This window comes from Typopeltis vanoorti, chromosome 12 (assembly GCF_054136105.1).
Source record: "Typopeltis vanoorti isolate ZY-2024b chromosome 12, IOZ_Tvanoo_1.0, whole genome shotgun sequence".
NCBI lineage: Eukaryota > Metazoa > Arthropoda > Arachnida > Uropygi > Thelyphonidae > Typopeltis > Typopeltis vanoorti.
In genome coordinates this window covers 72,958,588-72,981,994 of record NC_143560.1, presented here as the reverse complement: position 1 = coordinate 72,981,994, position 23,407 = coordinate 72,958,588, and the positions used below count along the sequence as shown (strand labels likewise).

The window sequence follows — 23,407 nt, the reverse complement described above, 5'->3', positions numbered from 1 at the left end:
CTCCGAAAACTTCCAGGTCAGGCACATTCCACTAGATTGGGTGTTAGAGTAATTCCTAGTGGATTCACAGAAGAAACATCAACTCGGCTGGATGATTTTTTGGAGACTAATGAGGAAATCTCACCAGAAATACTTTGGGAAGGAGTCAAGATGATAATACAGGATACACTGAAGACGTATCTCGGCCCAATAAGAAAACCAAGAGACCTATGGATATCAGTATAATAGATTTAGTTTAATCCTTTATCCCAGTGAGAGCAAACAAAGTTTGCGCCTGAAAATATCTTCAGGACTAAATATAGTGTTGTACTATCTTATCCAGTAAGTAGTGCAACACCAAGGCAACTCGTGGCAAAGGTGGAGCAAGCTACCAGGCACTTCTAACCCAGTATCTCCCATAATGCAAAACACATTTCCTATGTGGATATGTATAATGTTATGCATTAAAGGGATTGGCCATCTACCCAGACTAGTTTCGACCTTTATTGAGGTCTCTTCAGTGGGAGCCAGGCCCAGAGCTGGAGATACCAGGCAGAAGCAGTAGCAAGTCATCTGTGCCTATGGGAGTTGCCAAAAGGTTTATCACCTTTTTTAAAAATTACTCTGGATTTAGAGAAAGATGTTGAAAATTTATTTATCACTAGGTTAGACTATAATAGATTTAGTTTAATCCTTTATCCCAGTGAGAGCAAACAAAGTTTGCGCCTGAAAATATCTTCAGGACTAAATATAGTGTTGTACTATCTTATCCAGTAAGTAGTGCAACACCAAGGCAACTCGTGGCAAAGGTGGAGCAAGCTACCCTTTAATCCCTTTAATGCATAACATTATACATATCCACATAGGAAATGTGTTTTGCATTATGGGAGATACTGGGTTAGAAGTGCCTGGTAGCTTGCTCCACCTTTGCCACGAGTTGCCTTGGTGTTGCACTACTTACTGGATAAGATAGTACAACACTATATTTAGTCCTGAAGATATTTTCAGGCGCAAACTTTGTTTGCTCTCACTGGGATAAAGGATTAAACTAAATCTATTATAGTCTAACCTAGTGATAAATAAATTTTCAACATCTTTCTCTAAATCCAGAGTAATTTTTAAAAAAGGTGATAAACCTTTTGGCAACTCCCATAGGCACAGATGACTTGCTACTGCTTCTGCCTGGTATCTCCAGCTCTGGGCCTGGCTCCCACTGAAGAGACCTCAATAAAGGTCGAAACTAGTCTGGGTAGATGGCCAATCCCTTTAATGCATAACATTATACATATCCACATAGGAAATGTGTTTTGCATTATGGGAGATACTGGGTTAGAAGTGCCTGGTAGCTTGCTCCACCTTTGCCACGAGTTGCCTTGGTGTTGCACTACTTACTGGATAAGATAGTACAACACTATATTTAGTCCTGAAGATATTTTCAGGCGCAAACTTTGTTTGCTCTCACTGGGATAAAGGATTAAACTAAATCTATTATAGTCTAACCTAGTGATAAATAAATTTTCAACACTATGGATATCAGATTCAACATGGGAACTAATCAAAGAAGGCGGTTGGAAAAACAAAGAGACACAGGGACCGAAGAATACAAGAGATTACATAGAGAAATCAGAAGAGCCATCAAGCAGGACAAGGAAAAGTTCTATATTAATAAATGTGAAGAAATAGAGTTCCAGATGAGAAGGCATACTTATAAAAGGATGTTTTATTTAGTTCATGACTTAAAGCACAAGTTTAAGCCTAAATTGAATGTCATCAAAGACAGGAATGGATCATTACTAACAGAAGAGTTGGAAATCAAAAACAGATGAAAAGAATACTGTGAGGAACTGTACAGCAGAGTGGATAAAGAAAATGTGGAGTCCTCCCACCAAGAAGATTTTGATTTGGAATCTCCTCCACTTAGGCATGAAGTTGAAAGAGCATTTAAGCAGCTCAACAGCAATAAGGCCCCAGGTGCAGATAAAATCTCAGCAGAGTTAATTAAGGCCACAGGGGAAGGAGGGATAAGAGTGTTTCATAGATTGATTACAAGGATATGGGAGACAGGATCATGGCCTAGAGACTGGAAGAAGTCAGTTTTCATACCACTACATAAGAAAGGTGATATGAAGGCATTCAAGAATTATAGAACTATTAGTTTGATATCTCATGCAAGCAAAATTTTATTGAAGATCATGCTAAATAGGATTGGGGCAAAAGTTGAGGCAGAGATGCCCGAGGAACAAGCTGGTTTTAGGAAAGGTAAGGGCACCAGAGATCAGATCCTTTGCCTTAGACAGATCATAGAAAAATATAAAGAATTCAGACGCCCTTTGGTAATGTGTTTCTTAGACTACTCTAAAGCTTTTGACTGTATCAAGCATGTGAAACTGTGGGAAGTAATGAAAAGAATGGGTTTTCCTCAACACACTATCAGGTTGATAGCCAACTTGTATAAGGAGCAACAAGCCACAGTAAGAACTGGTGTTGGATTAACTGACTGGCTTCAAGTTGTAAAAAGAGTTATGTGATGTGGGCAAATATGAGAATGGGAAACTGGACAATGGGACTTATTTGTGCCTATGGTCCCATAGAAGGTTCTGCTAAGGTAGAAGTGGAGGAATTTTTTGAGGCTTTAGAGAAAGCAGCTGACACAATAAAAAAGGAGAAATTGGTCCTTGTTGGGGATCTAAATAACAGAGTAGGAAATGATTGTCAGGCATACAAAAATATTTTGGGAAAATTTGGAGAAAAGAGCAAAGCTAATAATAATGGCAAATACCTGTTGGATTTCTGCTCAGGACATGGACTGGTTATTACTAACACCATGTTCCAACATAAAAATGTGCACAAATTCACATGGAGAGAAGAGGCAAGGAATAAGAAAAGTCTCATTGACTATGTGATTGTTGATAGTGATGTTTTGTCCATGGTGCAGGACACCAGAGTGTACAGAGGATTTGAAATTGGAAGTGATTACTATTTAGTCTTGAGCAGGATAAAATTGAATTTCATATTGAAAAGAATAACATGTAAGAAAGTTTTAAAGTGAATAAAAGTTGAGCAGTTCTCAGATGTGAACTGTAGACTAAAATACACAAAGATTATTGAAGAAAAAAATGAAATTTGAGAACAGGAATCAAACCTTGGAGATTCAGTGGCAAGCCTTGAAGAAAGCCCTGATTGATTCAGCCAGAGAGGCATGTGGTGAAGTTGTCTGCAATAATAGAAAAATTAGAACTCCATGGTGGACACAGGAAGTTAAAAAGGCAGTGAAGGAAAAGAAGAAAGCATATCAAAAGTTCCTGGCAAATAAGTCGGCTTGTGCTCTTAGAGAATATGGAGACAAATGCAAGAATGCTAAACAGTGTGTAAAACTAGCTAAACAAAACTCATGGGAGGACTTTGGCAATAATATAGAAAATAAATATCAAGAAGGTGACAAAATATTCTGGAGGATGTTTAAAAAGCTTAGGAATGGAGGAAAGAGTGTAAAAGGAGTTAGAGATATACAGGTGACATGAAAACGGGAGAAAAAGATATCCTTGAAGTGTGGAGTAATTACTTTGAAAAACTGCTAAATGAAACAAGCAGTGATGATAGCACAGTGGTATAAAACACTGACCAGGCATGCAGTCAGGAATACATATCCATACTTGAAGTATGGATATGTATTCCTGAGAAGTATGGATATGTATTCAGCATTTCTGGTCGAATAGATGATATTCGACCAGAAATGCTGAAGTATAGTGGTATGAGAGTCTTACAGTGGTTACACTTCATAGTTCAGAAAGCCTGGACAGAGGGACGAATTCCCGATGATTGGAGTAGAGCTCTCATAGTACCCATATATAAAAAGGAAATAAAACTGAATGTGAGAATTACAGAGGTATTTCCCTACTGAGTGTTCCTGGCAAGATCTATGCAAGTATACTTGAGAAACGGTTGAGAAGAATTGTGGAAGAATAGCTTGGTGAAGAACAAGCTGGATTCAGGCCAAATAGAGGCTGTCAGGATCTGATCTTCACTTTACGACAAATAGTCGAGATAGCATGGGAATATAACAAAGATCTGTATTTAAGTTTTGTCGATTTGGAATAGGCATATGACAAGGTGCCAAGAGAGAAGCTATTCAATACGCTACAGTTATATGGTGTCAATTGGGCATTATATCAAGCAATACTTAGTCTTTATTTGAGTTGTAAGTCAGCAGTTAGAATTGAAGGAAGTACAGGCAGCTGGTTTAATGTTAAATCTGGTGTGAGACAAGGATGTACATTATCCCCCCTGTTATTCATTATCTATATGGATCACATTATGAAGGAAAGTGGTATTAAACATGATATCAAAATTTGAGATGTTAATGTCAGCTCTTTGCTTTATGTGGCCGATGTTTTACTTCTAAATAAATCCGCTACAAGTCTGCTAGATTCTCTGACTAAATTGAATAACTGTTGTAATAGATATGGTATGAAGGTCAGCAATAAAAAGACAAAGACAATGAAAATAGGCAGAATCATTGAAAATGTCAACTGTGTTGTGAATGGAGAACCTGTGGAACAAGTAAAACATTTCAGCTACTTAGGCACGATTTTTAGTGAAGATGGTAAATTAAATATAGACATAGACAACAGAATCAGCAAAGCTGTTATGGTTGGAAGTCAATTGAATAAATTCATATGGAATAAGAGAGAAATTAGTTGGAACACTAAATTAGCTGTATACAAGACAGTGTTCAAACCAGTTTTAACTTATGGATCTGAGAGCTGGGTCAGAAGTAAAACACTTGACCAAAGACTAAAGGCCGCAGATATGAGAGAGTCCTGAGTAAGATTATAGGCATGAATAGATGGCATCAGTGGCAATATCATATTAAAAACATGGTTATTAGGAAAGAACCTCACATTGTCAGCATCCAGGAATGCATTAGCAGAGCTAATCTCAGGTGGTATGGTCACTTAAACAGAATGGGTGAGGAAAGATTAGCAAAACAAGTGTTTTTTGCCAAGTTGGCAGGAAAACGACTCAGACCAATATATACGTGGATTGATACGGTACAAAGTGCCTTAGATGATAGAAATATAAGATCTGATAATGTTGGAGTTTTGACAAGTAACAGACTGATTTGGAGGAAAATTGTAGATAGGAAGTTAGCAATGATGTGATTTTTTTCATGTAGTACTATCATATCCTGTACAATCCTTGAGGGTACATGGCAGGAATTTGATGATGATGATGTTATTTAAGTTAATGTAACATTTTAAAATTGATATGTTAATTCTGGATTTTTATATTTTTAATTTGATACTTCTCTAGTCTCTTCTTTCATATACGGTACATCTTCCATTATTGTTAGCATTTGTACTTTTCATATCTTGAGTGTTTTCTTTCACATCAATATACAGTTTTCCACAAATTTCTTAGTTCTCGTTCCAGCATTTTCCAGGATGGCAGACTGTGCCATGAATGCAGATCACCGTATCCATTGGGGAAAACTTTCATCATATACAGAAACAGATTTAAATCATAGAGAATGTTTCTGGAATCTGTCACAGCACTGCAACTTGCTTCAAACTTAAATAAATTCTGTTATGTTGCATTACCAAAAATCTGGGAAGTCATAATTTTGAGACCCTTAGCAATATTCCAGTACTGCTCCCATAGAGGATGCCTGTGTGTTTATATACTTAGTATATTTCTTATTTCTTTGTTCGCACAAAGATGCCTTGGTGACCATGGTGAAATATTTGGCTTAGTAATCTAATTAGCTAAATAAATTTAATTAGTTATATTTAGGTGTTTTTTTTTTTTCCCACTAAACATCAACACGAGTGATACATGAACATTGTTCTGTCATCAGTGTTCTACTTCCTGCCATTTCCTTTGATCTTCCTCTACCCTGTTCCCATGAAACAGCCCCCCCCCACAAATTCACTAGCAAAGCTCGTGCTATAACAAAACTCTTTCTCTGTCCTTAGGGTTTCACTGTAATAGTGAGCATCTACTCTGTTTGCTATCAGACATATCACACAAATTGTTCACCTGCCAACCAGAAGATGAGAATTCTAGGCTTATCAGTAAATCTCTCTTAGGCAAGAAATTTTAAAATATGAACATGTCATTTCATAATGACACGTGGTTTTGTATATATGTATCTCTATAATTATTTAAGTGTAAGTAGCAAATGATAAAGAAGAATAATTATATTATGAAAGTAACAGAATATAAATTTTATGTATATGCTTTTGTTGAATTAATTTATTGTTTTATTTGTCTAATATTTGTAGAGATGCACTTCTGTGAATTTTCTTGGTCACATGACTCCTGAAAAGGGAGTCGTGTGACCAAGAAGGAGGAGGAAATGCATGTGCATGAGAGAGAGATTACTGTCATTTTGTATGTCCTACTTGCATGAAGTAGGACAGCAGTGTGGGGACAGATGCCGCTGTCATGGTGCAAAGTAAGACAGCAATGTAAGGGGGAGGGGTGAGAGAGAGAGAGAGAGAGAGAGAGATTTCTTACTGTCATGGGATAATGGCAGTGAAGCAAGAGAGTTGTTGCTGCCCCAGCATAAACTAAATAGCAACATAGTAGAGAGAGGTAAAATTTGAATATTGAATAGAAATGCTAAACTGTAATGAAAGAATTCTTTAAGTAAACTTTCATCGTGGAATTTACCCGTGTTGTATTAGCTAGGATTTAGAGAAATATAGTTTCTAGTAAATCCTAATTGACAGAATTTCTATTATTATGATAATAATAGATTTATCTCCACAGAGTTGGAAGACTCACTGTGGGAGATCCATTATTTACACAATACTTATCATACCTCTCCTTAAACTCATTCACTGATGAAGCACCCGCAACTACCTCTGGCAACCCATTCCTTCCATTCACCACCCTCCAAGCAAAAAATCTAACCCCTTGCTAACCACACTCTTGCACAACTTCCACTGGTGACTCTTTGTTCTCTACCTTCTTGCCATGCACTGAAAAAAGTCTTCAGTGTTAATTCTATAAAATCCCTTTAATAACTTAAATTCTTTTATCATGTCTCCTCTTTTTTGCCTATTAGCTAATTTTGTTATTTTGAAGCCTACACACAGTCAATCTATTCTCATAGGTTGTCCTTTGTCACTTGCCTCTGGATTTTCTCCACAATTTCTTCATTCCCCCATGGAATCTGGGAGTTCAGATGTAGCCTTCTATAAGGAAACAATAACCTCTCTATCCCTAGCATCATCGGTTTCCTGCAGTTCATTTCCATCAATTTTGTTATTTTGAAGCCTACACACAGTCAATCTATTCTCATAGGTTGTCCTTTGTCACTTGCCTCTGGATTTTCTCCACAATTTCTTCATTCCCCCATGGAATCTGGGAGTTCAGATGTAGCCTTCTATAAGGAAACAATAACCTCTCTATCCCTAGCATCATCGGTTTCCTGCAGTTCATTTCCATCAATATAGTACACACAGCTTGTGATCTCTTCTTCCCAGAGTTCATCACCTTACTCTTGGTTGCATTAAACTGGCAGCCATCTACTTTGCCTATACTGCTAGTCTGTTTAAGTCTCTTACTGCAGGATCTCTGCATCACCTTCATTTACTGTTGCTTTTTCCAGTTTAACATTATCAGCAAACAACTGAATATTTCTTGTCAAATCATTTCTTATATCCTTGATGTACAAGTTTATTTTTCACTTGGTTAGAGTATAATAAATTTAGTTTAATCCTTTATCTAAGTGTGAGCAAACAAAGTTTGCGCCTGAAGATACCAGGGCACTCCTTGCAAAGGTGGAGCAAGCTACCAACACTCCTATCTCAGTATCTCCCATAATGCAAAACACATCTCCTTGCGGATATGTCTAATGTTATGTACCACCTTACCCCATTCCTGAAGATACTTTCAGGTGCAAACTTTGTTTGCTCACACTTGGATAAAGGATTAAACTAAATTTATTATACTCTAACCAAGTGAAAAATAAACTTTCAACATCTTTCTCTAAATCCAGAGTAATTTATTAAAAAAAAAGGGTGGCACACCATTTGGCAACTCCTATAGGTAGAGATGACCTGCTAATGCTTCTGGTTGATATCTCCACTTGGGCCTGGCTCCCACCAAAGAGACCTCAATGAAGTTCGAAACTAGTCTGGGTTGTGGCCCTTCCCTTAATGCATAACATTAGACATATCCGCAAGGAGATGTGTTTTGCATTATGGGAGATACTGAGATAGGAGTGTTGGTAGCTTGCTCCACCTTTGCAAGGAGTGCCCTGGTGTTGTACCACCTTACCCCAGTCCTGAAGATACTTTCAGGTGCAAACTTTGTTTGCTCACACTTGGATAATGGATTAAACTACATTTATTATACTTGATGTACAAATCGAACAACAGTGGACCAAGTACTGAGCCCTGCAGTACATCACTGGTCACTTGCCTTCTCCTTGACTCATCTCCACTATAAACCACTCTTTGATATCTGTCCATCAGCCACCCTCTAATCCAAATCACCAGATTCATATCCATTCCCATTTGTTCAAACTTATGCAATGTTCTGTGTGGCTATTTCCATTATACAACTCCTTACTTGATTTTAAAAAGTAAGCAAATTAATAAGGCAAGACTTACCTTTCAAAATTATGTTGTCCTTTACAGAGTATCTATTCCTTTCAGCTTGGTCAGAGGAGCTGATAATTCCTTTGCACATTCTTATGCAAAGAATTATCAGCCATTTAATTCCATTACTATGTTCATATTGAGGTTTTGTAATATTTTAAGCACCTTCATTTCTTCAACCTCTATTCTTCTATCATCAGTGTCACATATGACATTGCAATGCCACCACCTAGATCACTGGTCAGCAAAGTGGTCGATATCATCCCCCGAGGGTCATTGTAGCTGTCCAAGGGATCGATAACATTTATTCATTTATTTAACATGATGGGGCTATTTTGAGGAATCAAGGATTCTGTGAAGAGGTCAATGGTCTAAAAAGTTTGCCGATCCTTGAATTAAATAGTACACACCTGCAAAATGCTCACTCAATAATTCAACTATTTGGTTTGGTTCTGTTACCTCCTCACCATCAGTACTTTTTAAAGCCATCCTTCCATATACATTCCTCCTTTTACTTGCCATAGTGAAATAACTCTTTAAGGTTTTTTTCAGCCTCATCAGTTAGCTTTCTCTCATAATCAGCTTTGGCCTTTTTACCATACTGGTCGCCCTTCTTGCCTGTGCCTTGTGCTGCTCATGGGCATGCTGATCATCTTTTTCTTTATAATTCTTCCACAACCTTGTGTGCAACTCAAGCTTAATAAAGCTATTCATCCATCTAACTTATACCTGATTAATCCTTCTGACTCTTGGTATACATTCACATACTGCTTTCTTCAGACACCCCTTGACCATCTTCCATGCACCACCAATATCTCTCCTCTCCAAATTCTTATGCAATGGCTGCTGAAAGCTGTCTCCTTAGCTTGTCATAACCACCTGCTTTGTAATTCCACATATATCCCTTCTTAATAGAAAATTCTGCATGTCTGGCAATTTCCAAGGTGAAGATTACATGATCACTTTCTCCAAGCAGAGGCAACACATCTAGATTGGTTAGTGTTAAGTTCTTTGTTGCAGTGATCAGATCCGCTACTCTTGAATCTTGTCCCCTCCATGACATGTTGCTTCAAGTAATTATCTATCAGGAGCTGTATAAATTCCATTTCCTTTCCTGCCTGTGACCATTCCTCCTCCTAATTTATGTCCCCATAGTTGAAATCCCCCATAATAATTACTCATCATGCTAATTTGCAGGTGCATGTCATTTACATTCTTCCTTATTCCTCTGGATTGTAGCAGGAACCAATTACATATTTAGTCCTGCTGGCTTCACACCAGAAAGATCTTATTTTCCTCCCTGTTGCTTTTGATGTTCTTGTCTCAGTCAAGATCAGTTTCTCTTCTTGGCTTGACCCTCACATCTAGCATATCCTGGTACAAGCACCTCACTTCCCAGAAAACTATACAGCAGTCCCCCTGTCCCCCCCTTGTCCTCAGGGGATACGTTCCAAGACATTCTGCAGATAGTACCAAACCCTATATGTACTTTGCTTTTTCCTGGGATTTAATTTAATTTATAGTTTAATTTATAAATTAAACTTTAAATTAAATACGGTAATAAAAGGTAGCTGAATGTGAATGGAATATTAGCAACCTCAGCATACGTTTTTATTATTTATTTATTTATTATTTTATGAAGTTGAATACTTTCACTTTTACACTTAAAAGAAAGCACTTTTGGGGGGGGGGGGGCTATTATTATGTAAAATAAGGGTTACTTGAACACAAGCACTGTGATACCAGAACAGTCAATCTGATAACCGAGAACTACTCAGAATTGCATACAATTTAAAACTTATGAATTGTTTATTTCTGGAATTTTCCATTTAATATTTTCTGATGTCTACTACGTGACTAATTGGTGGGTATCGTATACGGTGCAGCATGGATACACTGGACAAAGGGGTGATTCATGTCCCAGGTAGGACAGCATGAGATTTCATCACGTTACTCAGAACGGTGCACAATTTAAAACTTATAAATTGCTTATTACTAAAAGAAAGAGCCATAGGGCTTCATTTCAGTGATGTAAAATTACATAGGCAAAGCAGATACTCTATCTAACATTATTTCAAAGCCAAATCTTTGCAGAAACTATGAAAGTTTTATAAGTTGACCAGAGAGCTTACGAGAATACGTTCCTACAGGAATTTTCCATTTAATATTTTCAAACCGAGGTTGACCACAGATAACTGAACCCGCAGATAAGTGGGAGGGGGGGGGAACTATTGTATTGGTATTCGTTATTATTCAGAACACTGCTTTTCTTCTTCTCAACTCCTACTATTTTATAAATTTGGAATTTATAAAATATTAGGAGCCCAGCCTTAGAATGCTGTTCACACATTTGAGGTAGTGCATCCCAAACTAGAGAATGTTTGGTTATGCAGAAGAGGACAGTCTGCTTAATAAATGACTTCTTTCTTATGAAGTTCCTCCAATCACTTTCTCATAAGTGCTCTGTTTCTATATCTTTTTTTTTTTTTTTTTACAACTACTTTCTTGGATCTATGCTCTACCAAACTGGCACCACCATTCCTCTTCTTTTCTGCAATTGTGTAATGAGCAGCCACTGGATGTACTGAAAGCACATGTCTGTAAGGATGTGTGCTTTGCATTATGGGATACTAAGGCAAGTGATGAGAAGTCATTAGCTTCTATATACGAGTTGCCCCAGTCCTGAAAATACTTCAGGTTCCACACTTTGTTTGCTTACACTTGGATAAAGGATTAAACCAAGTATATAATTTCTTAGTATCTTTAATTTATAGTATAACCAAGTGGGAAAAACTTCCAACAAATATCACTTCACTGTTTACAAATATACCATTAATTGAAACCCTTGATTTATAAAGTCACATTTCCCCCCTGATACATTTGAACTATTTAAGTTTACAGTACATGAGAGTTATTTTATATGGAAAGGGAAGATATACAAACAACTAGATGGGACAGCAATGCCTACCCCATTTAGCCAATTTCTACATTGATCACTTCAGAAAGCTAACTATGAATACGGCTACTCTCAAACCATTGGTTTCCCTAAGCTATATTGATGATGTGTTTGCTATTTGGATATTGGTTACATTTTTAGTTCATTTAAGTAGCCAACACCCTAAAATTCACCTCGCAGTTGAACAGGATGCTGACTGTCTGCCCTTCCTGGATACCTTAATTACATGGCTTCCAAATGGTTCCTTATCTTTTTCTGTTTATAGAAAACCCACACATACAGGGAGATAATTGCATAATCACACCATCATCCAACTCAACAGTATTGTATCCTGAAAACACTAACTCACAGAGCTAAAAAAAAAAATGCACTTATACATTTTTTTTCACAGAGGAAAAAAATGTACAGGTGCATGCTCCCAAAGTGAAATACATAGTTAATTCTCTTGTGAACAGTGAAAATAAACTTAATTAGAAATATCTGCATTCAAAATTGTTGGCTGAATAGTTGTAATAGTTGGCCTGGTTAATATACCTGCTCTCCAACCATATAGTTAATTCTCACAAGAAAATTATTTATTAGCTATAGGTGCATTCTCACTTTGGGAGCATGCACCTATAGCTAATAAATAATTAGCCCTTCAAAATCTCCTTACTGTGCAGGAAAATTGGAATCAGTTCCAATATACATGGGTGTCCTGGATATCTTATAATTGAAAACACCTCATCTTCTGAATTAGGTTGCTAAAAACACATACATACATATATCACTTCTGAATGAGTGTCTTAAGTTAGTGAAAAGTTAGTGAAAAGTTACAAAAATATTCTTAAATTTAGCACCCTATCTCTCTAACCACTGTATTTTTGTGAAAAATTAATATCTTGTCTACCTAAGGTAAGGGGAGGGGGGAAATTAACATTTTAAGAAATAAACAGAAATTAGAGAACTCACTGATAAACAAAATATAATTTCACTTTACAGAGAATAAAATCTAATGAAATCAATAATACAGCAATATAGAAAGAAACGGTGTTCTAAAATATCTCTTGTTTTGCATTTGTTTTTGATATATGTTATCAAGTATTATTTAAATTTTCTCTTGAAGAATTTTCCCTGTGATGAATTTTGTAGTGAATAGTTGTGTAGGCATGCATCCTAGGAAATGGATATTTCTCTATATTATGGTAAGATTCACTTCAGTTTGAGTACCAGTAGCATTTATGCTCCATGGTAGTCATAAATGCTAAATCAGAAAGCTCTTAGAAATTGAGAAGACCATTTATGACAACATGGCCATCTCTATGACCACCTAAAACAGGGGTCTTCAATGCATGGCCTGTCAGCCATTTTGAAAAAATAACTACTTAACATTAGAACACGATTAAATAAAAAATAATTTCAATGAAGCTCGCAGGCCACTAAGCTATACCGCGGTATTTAAAATTGTAAGATGCTTTCCAGATTCACAAGCATTTGATACTTTACATAAAATCCTATAAAAATAAATATTAAATAGACATGCTTCTTCAGCCATCTACCAGTGCCAAGCATACTTAAGTACTAGTACTAATAACGTTACAGGTAGATGGCTGAAGCAGTAGTTCGTTCGAGTGCGCTGTCTAGTTCCTTCCAGATACATCTTGAAGGTTCTCGATACTTCGCTATTTTCATATAGAAACAAGAGGATCTCATCCACAGTCAGTCAGTCAGTCATGAACACTGTGATATTCGTGTATAACCTCACACAGGTTCGTCGTGTCAGCCATTGTCTATTGTGGTTTTATATTGCCAGACTTTTATCATTAGTGTGAGACATTCAGATAATAACCATTACACAGCCATTTTGGATCATTTTTTGGGTTCACCTTCCATCACTATGGCGTCTATGAGTAAAAAGTGTAAATCAAGTAATTCTTGTCAGGTTTTTAATGAAAAGTGGCCCAATTTGTACTTTTTTTTGTGCCGATCGACAATAAGCCAGTGTGTTTAATTTGTTGCGAGTCAGTGTCAGTATCAAAAGAATACAATATAAAACAACACTGTGAGACAAAGCATGCATCCAATTTCGATCACCTTCAAGGGCGGCTTCATGTGGACAAAGTGAACAGTCTCCAAATTGATTTAAAATGCCAGAAGGGTACGTTTAAAAGGCAGAGGAAAGAGAATGAAGCATGCATCAAGGTAAGTTACGTAATATCTGAAAAAATTCCTAAAAAAATCAAAAGTCTTCTTGGACAGAAAGTTTGTGAAAGAGTGTCTCATCGTTGCTGGGGATATTCTGTGCCCAAATAATAAGGAAGTGTTTAAAAAACAGTTTGTCTGGGGTAACTGTCACGACTTGTCAAAGAACTTGCCAATGACTGCACTGTCTGAAAGGTTGAAGACCCCTGACCTAAAAGATGGATATCTCTATGGTAGTGTTATCTATAAATAATTCTATATCTATAGATAACACTACCATGGAGATATCCATCTTTTAGGTGGTCATAGAGACGGCTTAAGAGACTGCACTTAAGACATCTCTATGACCACCTAAAAGATTGATATCTCTATGGTAGTGTTATCTATAGATATGGAGTTATTTATAGATAACACTACCATAGAGATATCCATCTTTTAGGTGGTTATAGAGATGGCCATGTTGTCGTAAATGGTCTTCTCAATTTCGAAGAGCTTTCTGGCCTTGTGTCCAGGTCCAACTTACATTGCATGCAATATTTCTGGCATGCTATATCTTATTCCTTTTCTTAAACTGCCATGACTGGTCTTTTGTCACAGTTGTCCTGAGTTGCTGGTTTAAAATGCTCTAATGCTGCATGATAATGACAATGAGAGGTTTTCTGGATCAATTACTTTGGTGATTTTCATCTCTGAACTGAAGAAGCAGATTTGCAAATGATTTGCATCTGACATCATGTATTCTGTTACTTCCTAATTAAAGATCTTTGACACATCTTCTATGCTGGGATAGATGCTTTGATCTAATGAGCGTAACATCTCGAGCAGCTATGCAAAAAAAATTAATATTTTATAACATTTAAATTGAAAGTTTCAAAACTCAAATTTCAGGTTTCTAAAGAGTTTTCTTTTGATTGCACTTGCAAAATTTCAGCTATGTAGGTCACATATGAAATGACTAAACATTTTGATCTTCCACATTTTATGGTGTTAAAAAGTATATATACAAATTGTGAAATATTTGCACTGACTTTATGTAAGCTCTTAATATTGCTGTGGTAATAATATTCTGTTATTTTTAGTTGATAATGGGAGAGACTAACATCAGTTAAATTTGCAAACAACAACAAAAAATAAATAATAATGAATTTTTGAGTTATATTGCATTGTCTTGTTTGGAAAAGAATGTAGTTTAATATGAAAAATTTGCATTAACTCATTTCTGTCTTTGGTATTAAGATGTTGTGTTAACAGCAGACACCGGCATTCTTTTATGTAGAAAGTCATCAGAGAAATCTTAGTCTGATATCAAAAAATGTGTACTGATCCAGATAACATTTCCTCCTCAGACTGTACTGAAAATTTGTGTTTTCAAATTAAGATCCACCTTTAACACCTATACATGTTGTCATTCTCATCTAAATTCTATTAATAGCATGTAAGCAAGCATATACCCAGCACATCCCAAATAATAAGAAATAAGTCGGCCATCAAATTATCATTCCTTAATCTTACTTTAATCTTTTTGAAACAATGGAGAATATCAACATCCAACTTCTTTTATTGCACATGCTTTTGGTGAAGGATTAAAACAAGAATTTAGTTTCTTGTCAAGTATAATTTACTTTTTGACCAACGTGGAAAGAATTGCTACAAAAGAGCATTATTTGCTTCTCTTGGGAAGAGAATCATGATTCATCTGGAAGAAGAAATTTCTGTTTACTTTAATATTAATTTGAATTCTTATGAATGTGATTAATTATTATCCTTTTGTTTTGGCAGAGTCACTCTAGATATCCTTTCTGTCCAAGGTAATTCAGGACCACCGTGGGAAGAGAAACTTGATATAGGATTTTGGAGAGGCCGAGACAGCCGCATAGAGAGACTAGATCTAGTAAAACTATCACGAAAGTACCCAGATTTAATCGATGCTAATCTGACTAATTTTTTCTTTTTTCACAATGAAGAAAAAGAGTTTGGACCAAAAGCTGAACATATCTCTTTTTTTGAGTTTTTTAAGGTGAGTATCTATTGTAATGTAATATGGCATGTCCGGACAATTCATCGAAGGGAAAATTAATCGCACGAAAATTATTTGCAGATATGTATGGGGAAAAAAAAGAAATATTTTATATAATATTTAATGTTTCGATTATATTTAGCTTTCTGAAATGTTTTGTTCTGTATAAAGTTATTAATATTCTAAAAATTCAAATAATCCTAACTATTAATAGTTAGAATAGTTATTAGGGAGTAAAATATTTAAGAATAGTTAAGGAGAAATGGCATGATATTTAAGAATATTTATCCTTCTAACTGTTCACTGTTTTTTCTGTTCTGTGCATTTAGACACCCATCCAGGCGTGATATACTTTTTTATCTGAACTAATTTAGGTGACGTGTTTCAGTTATTGAATACACGTGTATTTTTTAAATTAATCCACTTTTCCTACATATGAAAGATATGCTGTACCGCTGTTATCATTTACAGAGCTAGTGCAAGATTATAAGTGCACTTTTGAGTAATTATATTAAAGAAAATAATAATAAAATTACATAAATGCTATCATGATGATGTAAATCAGCATAAGCTAAATTGCTATCTGCGGCTGCAATACTAGTCATTATCTTTTCCCTTCAATACCAGTATTTCATAACACTAAGAAATTTTATATTTAGTCTTCTTTAGTGGGGGATATGTGTATGTGTGTGTGTGTGTGTGTGTGTAGTTTTATGAAGAATTGAATGACTAGAACCGAGATTTAAGTAAAAAGGTTTTAACATAAAAACACTACTAGTTTCAGCCTGTAACAGCCTCCTTCAGGTGACATTATAAAAGAAAGAAAAAACACTAAACATTGAAGGTTAAAAGACTATGAACAACATAGACAGTCTCTATACATTAGCATGAAACAACGTTTACATTAGCATGAAAACATTGTAGTTGTATTTGAAGCTGTTCTTTCTTTGTTGCATTGTTGGGAGAGTGCGTGCTTGCAGCCTCACGTGAATGCCAGTACATGATTACAGCTGAATAACTATCTGGGAGGTTGTAGCTCAAGTTGTTATTTAGATGAACAGGATTGAAGATGATTTCTCTAGATTCCATGATTTTTCTCTCTAGTTCATCACTGCAACGGAAGATGTTAGATTTTTCCCAGCAGGCTTTGTGACTTTGGTTTTCATCATTAGGATTAGCCGAGAAAAGGATATGACTTGATAATGCACTTGCTCGCTGTCTCTTGTAAGTAATGTCCCTCATGTGTTCTTCCATATGCAATTCGACAGATTTGTCTTTCTGCCCAAAATAAGGAATATCACAATCACACAATATTTTATATACACCAGGGTATTTGAGTTGATGATGACAAGGTTTTGGGTGGCTAATTAAGAAACGGATCTTTGGAATTAACGGATCTAATTATGTATAGAGACTGTCTATGTTGTTCATAGTCTTTTAACCTTCAATGTTTAGTGTTTTTTCTTTCTTTCGTCACCTGAAGAAGGCTGTTACAGGCCGAAACTAGTAGTGTTTTTATATTAAAACTTTTTTACTTAAATCTTGGTTCTAGTCATTCAATTCTTCATAAAACTATGTATGTTAACAGAGTTAATGATCATTCTGTCATATATATATATATATATATATATATATATATATATATTAGGATAACCAAGCAATTTTATATGCTTGGTTATTTTAGCACCTAATCCCAAGTATGCAAACAATTAAGTTTGCGCCTGAAACAAAGTTCAAGTCTAAAGATGGTACAACACCAGGGCAACTCATTGTAAAGGTGGGTAAAGCTTTGATCACTATTCTTAGTATTTTCCCATAATGTAAAGCACATCTCACTAGAAGATGTATACTGCAATGCATTATGGGTGGGGTCACTACCCAGACCGGTTTCAACCTTTTTTGAGGTCTCCTCAGTGAGTAGCTAGACCCTAAATACCAAGGTTTTAGTAATACAAAGCCTTATCAACTTTACCTATATAAGTTGCAACAAGGTGTATTAAGTTTTAATAAAAATCTCTGGAGGAGATATTGATGGGAATAAATTTTTAACTTGGGTATATTGTATATTAGGATAACCAAGCAATTTTATATGCTTGGTTATTTTAGCACCTAATCCCAAGTATGCAAACAATTAAGTTTGCGCCTGAAACAAAGTTCAAGTCTAAAGATGGTACAACACCAGGGCAACTCATTGTAAAGGTGGGTAAAGCTTTGAGCACTATTCTTAGTATTTTCCCATAATGTAAAGCACATCTCACTAGAAGATGTATACTGCAATGCATTATGGGTGGGGTCACTACCCAGACCGGTTTCAACCTTTTTTGAGGTCTCCTCAGTGAGTAGCTAGACCCTAAATACCAAGGTTTTAGTAATACAAAGCCTTATCAACTTTACCTATATAAGTTGCAACAAGGTTATTTTAGGTGCTAAAATAACCAAGCATATAAAATTGCTTGGTTATCCTAATATACAATATACCCAAGTTAAAAATTTATTCCCATCAATATCTCCTCCAGAGATTTTTATTAAAACTTAATACACCTTGTTGCAACTTATATAGGTAAAGTTGATAAGGCTTTGTATTACTAAAACCTTGGTATTTAGGGTCTAGCTACTCACTGAGGAGACCTCAAAAAAGGTTGAAACCGGTCTGGGTAGTGACCCCACCCATAATGCATTGCAGTATACATCTTCTAGTGAGATGTGCTTTACATTATGGGAAAATACTAAGAATAGTGATCAAAGCTTTACCCACCTTTACAATGAGTTGCCCTGGTGTTGTACCATCTTTAGACTTGAACTTTGTTTCAGGCGCAAACTTAATTGTTTGCATACTTGGGATTAGGTGCTAAAATAACCAAGCATATAAAATTGCTTGGTTATCCTAATATACAATATACCCAAGTTAAAAATTTATTCCCATCAATATCTCCTCCAGAGATTTTTATTAAAACTTAATACACCTTGTTGCAACTTATATAGGTAAAGTTGATAAGGCTTTGTATTACTAAAACCTTGGTATTTAGGGTCTAGCTACTCACTGAGGAGACCTCAAAAAAGGTTGAAACCGGTCTGGGTAGTGACCCCACCCATAATGCATTGCAGTATACATCTTCTAGTGAGATGTGCTTTACATTATGGGAAAATACTAAGAATAGTGATCAAAGCTTTACCCACCTTTACAATGAGTTGCCCTGGTGTTGTACCATCTTTAGACTTGAACTTTGTTTCAGGCGCAAACTTAATTGTTTGCATACTTGGGATTAGGTGCTAAAATAACCAAGCATATAAAATTGCTTGGTTATCCTAATATACAATATACCCAAGTTAAAAATTTATTCCCATATATATATATATATATATATATATATATATATATGCATGCTCCCAAAGCGATATAAGTAACCATTCATAAATAAACTGTAATCAGAAATATCATGTCATTAACAACTGACTAGATAGTGCCCTCTCCCACCAATGAGTTGTGGATTTGAAATTGCAATTTGCATGGATGTTTGTAATTGTTTTTAGGTAAGAGATGAATTTCGTCATCTGATGTGAGACCACAGCACTGCTTATTGTAGGTCTGAAGTAACTTGGGTTGTTTCCATGTTTGGTCATGGAATTTGAGCAGGATTTCTGAACCAGGTTAAAATGAATAAAAATTATAATGAAACAGAAATCCGGAAATTCGCCGATCAATAAATATATTACTTTCACTGTATAAGAATAAAAATATTATGAAAATCTAATTAAAATCTAAACAAATAATACATAAATATGTAAAAAAAAACTATATTTTGCAAAATCTTGCGCTGCATTTACTTTTCATATACACCTGGTTGTCGACTTACGACCACAAAAAAAAAATAATAATAAATCAGGCAGCTGCGCGGACTGTTGTGTCCTCCTTTCTTGCTTACAGATCCATTTATATAGGTTAGTTGAACTTATACTTATTTCTTTAAATTCCTGGTTCTTATTTGTCAGATGTTGATTGATACAGATCCGAATATAAAGAAATTTATATTATCCTGTGCCACCTTATATTCAGATTAGTCTATATATTGTAGAGAAATCAATCGTCATCTAACTTTTGCAATCTCACTTTTCTACAGGCAGAGGTTAATATTATCTTTTAAGGCTTCAGCAAGGTTCGATAAATTTTTTGTGAGTGGTGCAATGAAAGAAAATCAGACAAACATCAAATTGAATTCATTAAAACAAAACATTTAATGCAGGGTTATATAATATGTACATCTAAGTATAAATGCTTGCTTATTTCTAAGCAAGATAATCTAATTGAACAATATTCAAAATATCTCTGAGACACTAGTAGCCACTCAGTTTGGTTTAAAGATTAAAGTTAAATTTTCAGATCTTATTCTTCAACGCTTAAATACTATTATCACAACTTGTCTCTATTCAATGAGATAATTCAATTCTTTTATACATCAACTTAGTTCAAATACTCATAACAAACATAAAACATTAGGCATCAAACATTCAGCTGTCAATTCTATATTCTTCTGAATAATTGAAAATGGTTCACACAGTTCAGTGTTCTAGAATTTTACAGTAATTATTCTTAAGGTAGAATTCTCTAATTCTCTCTTAGTCAACAAACACTTAATTTAATTATGAGGCAGTTATCATTTCAAGGGGGAAACACTTTAAAGCTCCTTACTTTGGCTATTTTTAGTAGAACGCCACACTTAATGTTAAGATATATCAGGTGGAGCTAACACTCTTATTTCTTCACGTTGAAATATAAAAGACTGCTCTTACCGGGTTACACCTTTTACACATTGGATTCACTATAGGCACATTTAAAACTGTAGTTAACTATTACTTTGAAGTAACACTATTCAAAAGAAATCTTCACTATAATAACTGAAATATTAAACATAGAGCTTCACAAGTCATGACGCACTCGTTTTAGGTAATCTACTTATTCCTTATTTTCTTCTATGCATTAAATTCAGCTTTGCACTATTCTTCCTCAAAACAATTGGAATCCGTCGTAATTTTAGAATTTCGTAGAAATATTCCGAATTGCCTATTAATTTCCCGGTCCTTTCTTAATCTATTTATGGCATTTCCCAAATCACCTGTTACTTCACTCCTTCTCTTTACTGTCATTTTCCAATTAAAATCGTTCATTCTTCCTGCCAAATCCGGTTCTAGCCAGTTCAGCTTACATCTACTGGCTTCACTCCATATCACAGCCATTCATGTTCTAAACACGCACTGACTAAAACAAGCTCCGTTTCTCCTTCAGCAGCCAATCAAATTCAATCAGAAGAATTACATAAAATCACTCTTACGTACAGAAACAAAATAAGAGGATATTTTACAATTCATATAATATACATTTAAATATGATAAATACTAATTCTTATAATATATTTGCGCAGCTTCTTATAATATTAACACAGGAATAAATAAAATAAATTGAATGACATTTTAACACAGAGTTCTTTCATTACTGATACATATCTCAAAATTATATAATTAAACAATAATAAACAAACTCAAAGTAATTATATGAATAATAATTTACAAGCAAGAAATTAACATCAAATAATATTTACAAGTCTTGCTTAAGTTATGGCAGATTATGTTAAATGTGAATGAAGAGTTATAATTCCCAAATATCTTCATTCACAGTTTAACAGTACGATAACCCGTGTACGATAACTATCTCTCACATACACTCAGTCGCTTTCAAGCATCTGTTGCGTGTGGTGTATTAATTAAAATTCTACTGAAATACTATCCATAAAATGTCTAGTAAAAGGAAAATGCCTTCATCTACAGATATGCCAGCTAAGAAGTCAAAGAAAACTATTGATTTAGAGTGTAAAATGAAAGTTATCCAGAAGTATGGAGGCGGAAAGAAAGTGAATACGATAGCACATGACTTGAAGTTATCGCATTCCACGGTATCGACGATACTTAAGGACAAAGAAAGAATTCGGGACGCTGTGAAAGGTTCCACACCTATGAAGTCTACAATTTTAACCAAACAATGACAGGGACCCATCCATGAAATTGAAAAATTGTTATGTGGATGGAAGATTTAATACAGAAAAATTCGCCCATGAACCTTTGCACAGTGCAAGCGAAGGCTAGAAGTCTGTTTCAGAGTTTAAAATCACACGCCAGAGACAATTACGCAGAAGATTTTCAGGCTAGTACTGGATGGTTTAAGTGTTTTAAAAAAAAGATTTGCTTTGCATAATGTACATTTCACAGGAGGAGCAGGAAGTGTTGATGAAGATGAAGCCCAAAAATTTGTTGATAGTTTAAACTCTTTAATCAAAGAAGAAGGTTATCTACCAAACAAATATTTAACGTAGATGAAACCGGCTTGCAATGGAAACGCCTGCCTAATCATACGTACATACACCAAGAAGCAAAAAGGATGCCAGGATTCAAAGCTTTTAAGGATCAGTTGACTTTGTGCTTGGTGGGAATGCCGCGGATTTTAAGCTGAAGCCTTTTCTCATTTATCGTTCAGAAAACTCTCGTGCATTTAAGCACATCAACAAGCACACACTGTCCATTTACTACCATTCAAACCCTAAAGCTTGGATGACCCAGGCACCGTTCGAAGACTGGCTCACGAACTGCTTTATTCCCTAGGCTTGTGAATATTGTGCGGAGAGAGGTGTCCCTTTTAAAATTTTATTGATTATGGGCAATGCCCCTGGCCACCCTCCTCATCTGGACAACCTTCAACATGATGTTAGAGTGGTTTTTATGCCACCTAACACAACCGCTCTCATTCAACCCATGAATCAGGGTGCTATTTCAACATTCAAGGCTCACTACCTCAGAACGACATTCGCACAAGCCATCGAAGTGATAGATTCTGATGCTGATTTATCTTTGCGAGACTTTTGGAAGCAGTACATTCTTCAGTGTATCAAGAATATTTCGATCGTATGGGAATGTGTAACAAAGAATTGTATGTCCGGAATTTGGAAAAAAGTGTCTAAAATGTTATGCGAATACATTTGAAGGATTTGAAAAAGGAGAGGAACTGGAAGTGATTACAGAAAAAATAGTTAAACTTGCAAAAAATCTTAAATTAGAATGTGAAATAGAAGACGTAGAAGAGTTTCTAGATTGTGAAATAAAAGAACTTTCGGATGAAGAGTTGATTGAATTGGAAGCACAAAGAGTGTCAGAAGAAAAAGTGAGAGAGAAAGAAGAAGAGGAGCCAATAAAGAAATTCACTGCAAAGAGTTTATCAGATTCTTTTTCACAACTGAATAAAGCTCTCACCAGTTTAGAAACAATGGACCCTAATGTCGAACGACTCACAAAGGTTGAACGTATCATTCAAGATGTTATCGTGAGATATATGAAGAAAAAAAGAAACAAACTGTTTCAAAGCTCGGCATGTTCCTCATCAAGAGAATCTCCTACCTGAACCCAAGAACATGACCCTGATGATCCACAACCCAGCACAAGCAAAGATTAAAAATTGATTTTGTAAATTTCATTTGTATTAATTTTTACATTCATTTTAGATTGTATTTTTGTGTTTACAGTACAGTATGTACAGTATTATTTTTGACATTATGTACAATATACATAATTATAAAAATAAATTATAAAGATGATAAAAAGATTAGAAAGGTTAAAGAATAC

General features: G+C 35.3%; 1 protein-coding gene across 1 annotated transcript in view; it reads left to right on the top strand.

Annotated features, from left to right (window-relative positions):
* LOC150100884 (protein O-glucosyltransferase 2-like) overlaps positions 1-23,407 on the top strand; it is a 128,188-nt gene that overhangs the window by 69,298 nt on the left and 35,483 nt on the right. The window contains exon 6 of the mRNA XM_090401546.1: positions 15,508-15,745. Coding sequence (XP_090257672.1) covers positions 15,508-15,745 — 238 coding nt within the window. The remainder of the gene's footprint in view (positions 1-15,507; positions 15,746-23,407) is intronic.